This window comes from Gymnoscopelus braueri (assembly GCF_963280865.1).
Source record: "Gymnoscopelus braueri genome assembly, chromosome: 17".
In the NCBI taxonomy this organism is placed as follows: domain Eukaryota; kingdom Metazoa; phylum Chordata; class Actinopteri; order Myctophiformes; family Myctophidae; genus Gymnoscopelus; species Gymnoscopelus braueri.
In genome coordinates this window covers 14,404,881-14,414,981 of record NC_137617.1, presented here as the reverse complement: position 1 = coordinate 14,414,981, position 10,101 = coordinate 14,404,881, and the positions used below count along the sequence as shown (strand labels likewise).

The 10,101-nt window shown below is 43.9% G+C and overlaps 1 protein-coding gene across 1 annotated transcript; it reads right to left on the bottom strand.

The window, feature by feature from the left end:
- Window positions 1-2,701: 2,701 nt before the first annotated feature.
- LOC308104983 (exosome complex component RRP43-like) lies at window positions 2,702-3,340 on the bottom strand (the record flags this gene model as incomplete). The annotated part of the gene is made up of 1 exon (XM_080455618.1): window positions 2,702-3,340. One exon carries the CDS (start codon window positions 3,338-3,340, stop codon window positions 2,702-2,704), a length of 639 nt encoding a protein of 212 aa, XP_080311744.1.
- Window positions 3,341-10,101: the final 6,761 nt, after the last annotated feature.

Sequence of the window (10,101 nt, the reverse complement as noted above, 5' to 3'; positions counted from 1 at the left end):
TCTAGAATCGCATACGTCTCCATAGTCTGTTCTCCATTGCGCAGCATGACCTTAACCACCTTCAGTAGTACCTGACTGCGGCCAGGCTGCCTATCTAAGTACAGCACCTTGTTAGCAGTGTTAACTAGGCAGGAGGTGTCCACTGTGACAGGCCTAATGTTGAGGTCATGGAGAACATCCAGATGTCTGCCGTCACATTTCTTGCACCTGGCCTTTAATCTGCACTGTGCAGCCTGGTGGGAGCGACAACAACGCCAGCACCGTCTGTTACTCTTGATCCAGGCTCTCTGCTGCTCAGTGGTAAGCTGGGTGAAATCAGTACACTGGTTCAGTTCCCACAGTATGGGCACGGCAACAAGACTTTTCCTGGTGGATTGGCACTGGTGGATGGGGGGTCTGTGACAGCAGGGCTGCTTGCTGTCTGTTCGGCACCATAGAGGACGGTGGTGGGCCTACCAGACCTTGAGTCCTCTCTGTGTTGAGACTCATATCCATACCCCTGTATCTTCAGCTCGAACTCCAGCCAGTCTGCTAAGTGCAGCAGCGTAGCACCGACATGGTGGGGGTAAATGTACCTCATGAACTCAGATCGCATACTTTGTGGCAGCTTGGACATCAATCTAGTAACGTGAGACCCACACTGTAGCTCAATACGGCCTTTCTGTCCAAGCTGGTCGAGCATGCCCACCAAGGCTCTCACTCTGAGGGCAAAACCTTTAAAAGCAGCTGTGCCATGGCTACGGATGCTAGGCGCCTCCATTAGGTCTGCAATGCGCCTTAACGCCAGCTGGTGGGGTTGCCCATAATGCTCTGTTAGGGAGGTCATGGTGTTTGTATAGGGCGTTGCAGAGTTTGTGTACGAGTCTGCAATGAGAAGTGCATCTTCGAATTTTAGGTGATCTACCAGGATCTGATATTTGAACCTCTCCGTAGCATCCTTTGGGAGGAGGTTCTCTAGAGAGGTTTTTAGCCTGGCAAACTCACGGGGGTCCCCCCTACTGAAGTCTGGGATGGTGGGTTTAGGGCCCCCGATACACATATTCTATCTGACGGCTTGGGTAGAAGTCCTCATGTCTCTGGTCATCAGGGGGGCCTCGATGTGGAGGAACTGAATAGGCCAATCTATGTGGGATGACTGGTGACTCTGATGCATGGTGTGACCTCTCCAACTCATCAAACTCGTATGGCTCGCAGTATTCAGGTGTTGAGGGTCTAGGCGACAGCTCTGGGGTCCTCCCCATATTCTTGAGGCATGCGGTCAGCTCTGCCACTAAGTCTGTGGGCAGTGTGGTAGTGGATAAAGATTTGGGGTCCATCACTGCAGTGGGTAACTGAGGCCTTATGTCCTCCTCTGTTACTGGAGGAGGAGGGAGTGGCCAGTCTCCATCTTCCACTTCTCTTTTCCATGCTGCATGCACAGGCCCCGTTGGATAGTTGTCCATGGCCTGTAGCACTGTGCTTGTTGGGTTGTATGGCGTGGTGGGAGGTGCAGGAGGATAAATGAGTGAGCTGTATGGCGTGGGGGGATAGGGTAGACCTTGCCCTCTGCTGGTATTAAGCTGCCTTTGAATGTCACTTACGGTGAGTTGCAGCCTCTGGTTATCTTCTCTCATCTGTTTCAGTGCCTCCATTATTGCAGGTAAAGCCTCTGGCACTGCACGGGACGACAGTGGGTCTGGGGTACTGTGGTGCTGGGTTCCCGAGTACACTGACTCTCTGGGAAGCTTCGGGCGAGCACCAGCCGATGGACTCCACTGATCGAAGGATGTCCTCTCCATGCTATAGTAGGGCACCTGCACATATTGGGGGTGCTGAGGGGGGTACGGGGTTGAGGTAGCCGCAGCTGAGGGGAGTCTGTTGGAAATGGATCTCTCAAAGGCAGGCAGAGAGACCTCATAATCAGCGAGCCGAGCAGGCGCACGAACCTGGCGTTTGGGGCGGGCGTCGGCCGGCTGCATAACTCCATTTTTATCGGATAGAAGCATCTTCGCTCTCTCCACAGCAGTTACTCCATCCGGTTCGAAGGACCATTTGTAATGTAGGATAACTAATTTAGCTGGTTGGGAAGTAGTGACCACTGTGGTGCATGGGTAAGAATGCAGAGAGGCTTCTTCTCATCTTCGAGGGTGTTTATTCCACACTGGGTTACAGAAAGTATTGGAACGCAGTCCCATGTTGCAAACAATAATCAATAAAGTATCTTGGGTGATATAGTCCAAACACAATCAAAACTAGGGATAATATATCAAGCAGTGAAATATAGCTCTTCACACATTGCCTGCTGAAAACATACTGAGCTCCCAGCCTAAAGCCCCAACTGATTAAACACACCTGGCCCTGTACTCTAATTAGCTACCAGTCTCTCTAGGCTGAACATAATCGTCAATTAAGTGACACAATACACATAAGGTCAAAGTGACCCACCTAGCTAAATAGACAGGGATCCTTCATCACAGGTTCAGAAATCGAACCAATGTTGTGCGTGTCCGTCTATCTGCCCATCCCTGCACAGATAATCTCAGAAGCCACTTGTGGATGCTGCCAGTAGGGCAAGGAAGTACATCCCTGAATATTTGTGTGAATTATTATTAGTATTTTGTGTCGGCAGTTTTATTGTTATGGAAAAAAAGGAAAGCGACATATATACTGTATATATTGACAGTGGAAAATTCAAGTTTTAATTTAAATTGATACATTTTATTCATGTCGCTGCCTTGAGGCTTTGTGCAACTTTGTCGATGAGTTTGTGGATCTCTCTGTGGCGCTTCATGGCGTGGTTGATGCATTCCTCCAGCTTCTCTGTTGACAGCGATTTCCCACCTGGTTTGTGGACGGAGCAAAGACGATCGTCCTCGTCCATCACCACGGTGAGCTGAGCTGTTGACAACATCTCCTCATCTACTGTAGAGTCCACAAACAGAATGGAGTCATCAAACATGCAGAAGGAGGTGCTGACAGGATGTCTGTGAATTCGCAGGCCGTTTCTTTTCTCAAAATCCACAGTAGGTGCACACGTCTCTGCGTTGATGGTGACCTCTGGCAGCTGTGTGTTCTTCAGGGCAGCCAGCAAGTTGCCGTCATAATCGAGGCACATGATGTCACAGTATACAGCCCAGCAGAGCTTTCCTTTCTCAATGCACAGGTCCTCCGTCTGTATCACCTCAGAGCTTTCAATGACATCAGCCACGAACTGGCTGGCGGCCTGCGCCTGTTCTCCCGGCGGGCCTGGACGAAACCGAGAGGAACACAGTGGTGGCAGGTCCACATTGGGCACAATGTAACCTTTATGAGGTGCCTCCACAGTTGGGTTGGCCAGCTCCACTTTGATCAGGTCAGACATCTCCATATATGGAGCTGCCTATGTCAGTTATGCCCAAATATGGGACCATGACGTCAGTCCTGGACGTGACGGTTATCTCTATATATGGAGTTTCTGAGAAGGGTTCGCTGATGTCAGACTCCATATCTATGACACGTTTAGGTCTCTATGACGACTTTGTAGGTCGATTGTCTCCATTTATGGGGATCTCCATATATAGGCTAGTACTGGCAAATATGCCCTGAATGTTTTCTACAGTGTGAATTATCTTTCATATATATTGTGAATTTTCTTATCTCAGATCCACCGTCCCACCCTCCCTCCATATTTGCGGAAGACTTGATGTCATCAATATGATGTCAAGGTGACGTCAAAGGTCCGCAGGGAAGTCACAAGCGTATCTTTCCATGAAGGCTTTTAGTCGGGTAGGATCCCGGGCAGGCAGCGTATTTTTTCTGTTTTACTTGTAAGAGAAGGTAATATTCTACTTCACTCACATCCCTAATACAATGGGCAATGTTGGTCAAAAACGCCACTGGCTAATTCTCAGATCACCATCACCATTCAATCAAGTGGTCAATTTTATGATTTATTTTGTTGCTGTGTTAAGTTAAGGGTGACACAGCTCTTTAAGGTCATTACACCTGTAAATGTATCTATCAACCTATCAAGGTAGTTTAAGACATTAGTAAAACAGTGACATATTTTGGCCCTAAAACTATATTGTATGGCTGAACACATTTTGGGTTTAGCCATATAACATTCAGATATTATATAAATGTATGTGACATAGATTCAATATTCTAGTTTGTCTTATTTTCTGACCTCCTGATAACCTAATGATAAATTACATTTGTTGTGATGAGTTGCCTGTGTGTATTATATACCCACACGGCAAAATCCTGAGTGTTAATTTAAGAGATCATACAGACCCGTAATGGTTTGTTTAAGTGAGGTTTGGATATTTGTACAACAAATCCTGCGCTGTGATTGGCCAAAAAGTACCCCGCCTAACCCTGCACCGTGATTGGCCAATCACAGTCTATTCAGGACTGTGATTGGCCAGTGTCACATGACACATGTGCATAGCCCTATATAAGAAACCATAACTTTAAAAAAAACATAACTTTGTTTTTTTAAAGTTATGGTTTCTTCCATCATAAAGAGTGTTTCAATAAATGTATTTATTTTTTGTACATGATTGGTTGACTCCATTCAGTATTGTGATTAGCTAGCAAGACACCGCCCACTTCACACAGGGTGTGATTTTTTCTCTAGTATCTCTCTTGTATCTATTATATATTTTAGCTAACTTTAAGTCTGTACATTCTCTGTGTGTGTTGTCTGTGTTCCTCTAAGCCCTATAGTGCTAATATGGCATAATAGTACTATCATCATAGACTGGCATTCAAGTACTCTTGATAACATAGACTACATTTAAGTACTCTAAATTCCAGGTATATCTATCTGTGTGTCTGTATTGTCTGTCTGTCTTCACTTTTGGGGGGGAAAAGAGGCTTCTCCCCTTCGTACAGTACTTATTTTCCTTTTACCACATGTCCAGACTAGCAATGCAAATAAATGATCCACGCCAGAGAACTCTCAGATGAACTTGATATAAAATGACACCAATGAACAAAAATAGGTAACGTTCAATCGAGATGAGCAAAATGCAAGTTTTAAAAGCTAAATGAGTTGCTGAACATGGAAGTGCTTGTAATACTTCAAACCTACAGAGCAGATGAAATGCTTGTAAATACATTTTAAAGACAAAAAAGGTGTTTCAAAAAATAAATCTCCATAATTATTTCAAGGATATGATGGTTGATCACATGAAATATTTCATGTAGTTTTTACACTCCCTTTATGATTCCCTCATGGAGAGTTCATGTATATCAAACACATTTGGTTTAAAGGTTTCCTTTTCGGGCTAATGGGGTCCGCATTAAAAGTGGAATGAAGATCTGCAAAAATACAAACCTAACAATCATCGTTTCTATACCCTCCTAACCACATGTCTCCTCACTGCTCAACTCCTCGCTGTTGTGTTTTTTTCTAAATAAAAACGTGATTTATTGTTTTCCATTTAGTCTCTTTTGATCCTTGTTCTTTAATGTGCAACTGTCAATTAAGTTGGTTGATGTCAGACCATCCACATTTTGACTAAATGTTTTTAAGTTGCTTGATTCAGTATTAGATATTTGATATTTATTTGTATCATACACACCCTCTTTTCTATATAATCCCATTGTAACTTCAAACTTTTAACCATGTTAGATTCATTGAAAACACACTTCCTTGGTTCTGGTGACTGCTATTGTCCTAATGGGTGAGAGGGCTGTTTTTTCTTTCTTTTTCTTTCATTAAAAAAAATATATATAAAATATGGAAAAAAACACTGCTCATCTGCCAGTAGACTACAAAAAAACATATCAAAACATTTGTTTGAAAAAAGTCTAACAATGTGTTTATATAGGGGATGTGTCTGATAAAATGAATGTCAAATATATAAATATTGAATCATCTTGCTGGTGTGAACACAAAAGCCTGAGTATGAGAAATGACCTAGGAGTGTTTTAAAGTTAAATACCCTTGAAGGGCATTAATAAAAGCCTTAAAGGATGACTTCACCCATTTCTTCATATAATTGGTCCTCATTAATGTTCATGATAAAATGGTACAAATATAATAATAAAGATCTACTCGGTCTGTGTCTCATAATGGGGCTGTGGACAGTTCAGAAACCCTTCGCCCAGTGACATCATCGTTAGGCAGATTTTCTTTTTCAAACAACTTTTTTGAATGCAAGAACAATGGCTTCCATTATATCATGCTAATTTTCCAGGAAAAGAATGCAGTTTCTATACTAGAAACTATAACTTGGATTCCCCATCGATGATGTGGTAGGCAGGTTTCTGAACTGTCCGCAGCTTTGAGACACAGACGGGGGGTAGACAAAAATGTTATCATATTATCATGAGCATTAGTGAAGTGAAGACCAATTATATGTAGATACTATCTACATATAATCTACTAGATAGGTTGAAAATGGGTGAAGTCGTCATTTAAGTCTCTAAATGTTGTTTATAATAGCATTAACACTCTAAAGTTGTTTATAATATCATTAACAAACACATTTATTCAGTCTCAATAACTTACCTATGTGTTCATTAAGCTGTGTTGTTGCTTTATTAACATTCAAAAGTTTATTACGCATTTATTAGCGGTTAACTATGCACTTATTAACAGTTTAACTATGCTTTTTGCATATAGGCCTACCTGGTCTAAAGTAGGAACAATGCCTTAAGCTTAATACATCCTTTATAGGCTCTGTACATAACTGTACTGGGTTTCTGAAAGGTGGCATACTGTACCTACTTCCTGTTTCTGTTTATTGTCTCCGTAAGGCCGAAAGGCATGGCGAGAGAGTATGCTTTGCACCCTGTCCGTGTGTCCGTCCGTGTGTCCTGTCCGTCCGTTACCAGCTAATCTCCGGCACCGTTGGCCCGGTCACTGCGAAACTGTGCACACACACTCCCTGGATGCCAATTCAGAACCTCTGCCCCAAATTTTTCACATGGGCCTGTTATAGCGCCACCAGGAGGCCGATTTGTGCAAAACCCACTGTATTACAGATTTTATCCAAACATCATGCAAATCGGTACACATAGTCATGTGATCAACACGGATCTGTCCGATTTCCCATATTCCATCCTCATTGCCTAAGGTTGGCTTCCAAAGTTTGCAGGAAGAAATGCCACCCTTTTCACATTGGCCTGTTAGAGCGCCACCAGCAGGTCTAATTTAGCAAAACACATTTTCAGAACAAAATGCCTCAAATAATGAATGCAGTGTCCGATTGCCGTGAAAGGCCTAAGAAAAAATGGCACCCTTTTCACATTGGCCTATTATAGCGCCACCAGGAGGCCACAATAACGTACCAGACCTGGCGGAGACCTGTGCTCCGAGGAGCACTTTATCTAGTTTTCCCATCATTTAATTGGCTGATTTCATTGGTTCATTTGATTGATTGCAGTCGAGCCAATGGGACAATGAACCGGAACTGGATATGCCAGCTTCTGGTAACCCGCAGAGTGGCGGTTAACTATGTTTTTTGCATTTACCTGGTCTAAAGTGGGAACAATGCCTTATTAACACATTGTTTGCCAAGAACGAGTTAACTCGTTTTTAGAATCCATCACTTGATTGCCTAGATCGAGTTAACTCGTTTTTAAGAAACGGTCTAATTTGACCCAAAGACCAAGGAGATATGATTTGTCGAAGATCCATCCACTTCCTTGTTAACTTAAAACTTAAAAAAATTGTATCTCAGCTCCTGAGTACTTTTTTTTTTCAATGTAAAAACCCTGGCATGAAAATGCAAAAAATCTGAAATAATTCTGGCAATCAGGTTAAAAAATCCTTTATTATGCACTTACAGTAGCTGTGTTTTGCATCTACATGGTCTAAAGTGGGAACAATGCTTTATTAAGTTTAATAATCCTTTATTATAATGCATTTCCTGTTCCGGTTCACTTTCCCATGTCTTTTCCCATTTCATATGATTAGATCGGCAGCCGGCTGCAATCAATCAAATGAACCAATGAAATCAGCCAATGAAATGCACAGCTAATTAAATGAAAGAGCCTAGAAGGGATTTATTAACCTTAATAAGGCATTGTTCCCACTTCAGACCACGTAAATGCAAAAAACACTTGTTAAACTGTTAATAAGTAATAGTTAACCATTAATTAATGCATATATAAAAAATGGCTAAAGGGAGGGCCAGGCGGACCTTTGACTCATGTCCCCATGACTCAGCCATAACCTTACAAGGAGTCCCAATGCCACTATGCCGGATTATGGAGTGTGTTGTCCATATATGGGCATATACTGATGACATCAGGGATCCCCATATATGGGCTTAAAAGAGACAAGGACTGACAGATACAGAGATCTCCATATATGGGTATATCAGCATTCCCATATATGGGCATATATACTGATAATAATAATAATAATAAATGTAATAATAATAATAATAATAATAATAAACTTTATTTGTATAGCACCTTTCATGACATGAAATGCAGCTCAAAGTGCTTTACAGAGCAAGAATGCAATTACAGAAAAAGTACAACTAATTTAACGATAAAGAAAAAAAGGAAAGCAAAAGCATAAAACAACATTAAAATAATAACAAAAGGCAGGGAATCAGGCAAAACAGTGAGAACATGAATAACAAAACAGAGATTTAAAAATCAACCAAAAGCAAGAGTGAAGATAGAAGAAGCTATGCTTTAAAGCTATCCACAGAGGCTGCCTGTCAATTAAAATAGCAGAAACTTCATAAATGTATCCTTTTCTTTCAAGTCTAACCGCTCCACGCTCCACGAGGCTAGCAACCAACTGGACCTGATCTTCACCAGATGCTGCTCTACTGCTAACCTGTCCGTCACTCCTCTTTCCAGTGAAAAGGGTAAGAAACTCTCCGATCACTACTTCATGTCCTACTCTCTCTCTCTCTCTCTCTCTCTCCTCTCCCCCCTCACAGCCCCTCCCTACCCACATGATTTCCTCACGTCACAATCTTCGCTCACTTTCCTCCACTGATCTTTCCTCTTCTGTTCTCTCTGCTCTCCCTGCCCCTTTGCTCTTCTATCCCCTGATACCGCCACAGATCTTCTTTTCTCTACTCTATCCTCTTCTCTCGACCATCTCTGTCCCCTCACCACCAGGCCTGCACGCCAAACTCCACCTGCCCCCTGGTTGTCGGACTCAGTGCGAACTGAGAGACGGAGCCTGAGAGCGGCTGAGTGCAAATGGAGAAATGGCAACCTCCTGGAGGACCTTCTTACCTTCCAATCGCTCCTTTCTACTTTTTCCTCCTCTCTATCAGCTGCTAAAGCTGCTTTCTTCTGCACTAAAATTCAGGCTTCTGCTTCCAACCCTAAAAAACTCTTTGAAACTTTCTCCTGTCTCCTGCAACCACCACCCCCTCCTCCCTCCTCGTCCCTCCTCCCTGACGATTTCGCCAACTTCTTTGACCAGAAGGTGAACGATATCCGAGCGATCCTCCTTCCCTCCTCCCCCGGCTGGTGCCCTGCGCACTACCCACACCCGTCTGCCTTCCACCCCCCCCTCTCTACCTTCATCTACTCCTCTTCCCTCCCCCTCCCCCTCTCTATCCCACTTTTCTCTCCTCTCCCCTAACGAGGTCCTTCTCCTTGTTACCTATAGTCGCCCCACCTCATGCTCTCTGGACCCGTCCCATCCACTCTGCTGCAGTCCACTGCACCTGAACTTCTTCCCTTCTTAACCCACCTTATTAACACCTCTCTGACGTCTGGTTACTTTCCCTCTGCTTTCAAGACTGCCAGAGTCACCCCCCTCCTGAAGAAACCGACACTTGACCCCTCTGAAGTCAAGAACTACAGACCGGTTTCCCTTCTACCCTTCCTATCTAAAACTCTCGAACGTGCTGTCTTCAAACAACTGTCCTCGTACCTCCACCAGAACAACCTCCTGGACTCCAACCAGTCTGGGTTCAAAGTGGGTCACTCGACAGAGACTGCCCTCCTGGCAGTGACGGAGTCGCTCCATGCCGCTAGAGCGAACTCTCTCTCCTCCGTCCTGATACTCCTGGACCTGTCTGCAGCGTTCGACACAGTGAACCATCAGATCCTCCTCTCCACCCTCGAGGGGATGGGTGTCTCAGGCTCTGCACTCTCCCTGTTTGCATCCTACCTGACAGGTCGCTCCTACCAGGTGATGCTGAGAGG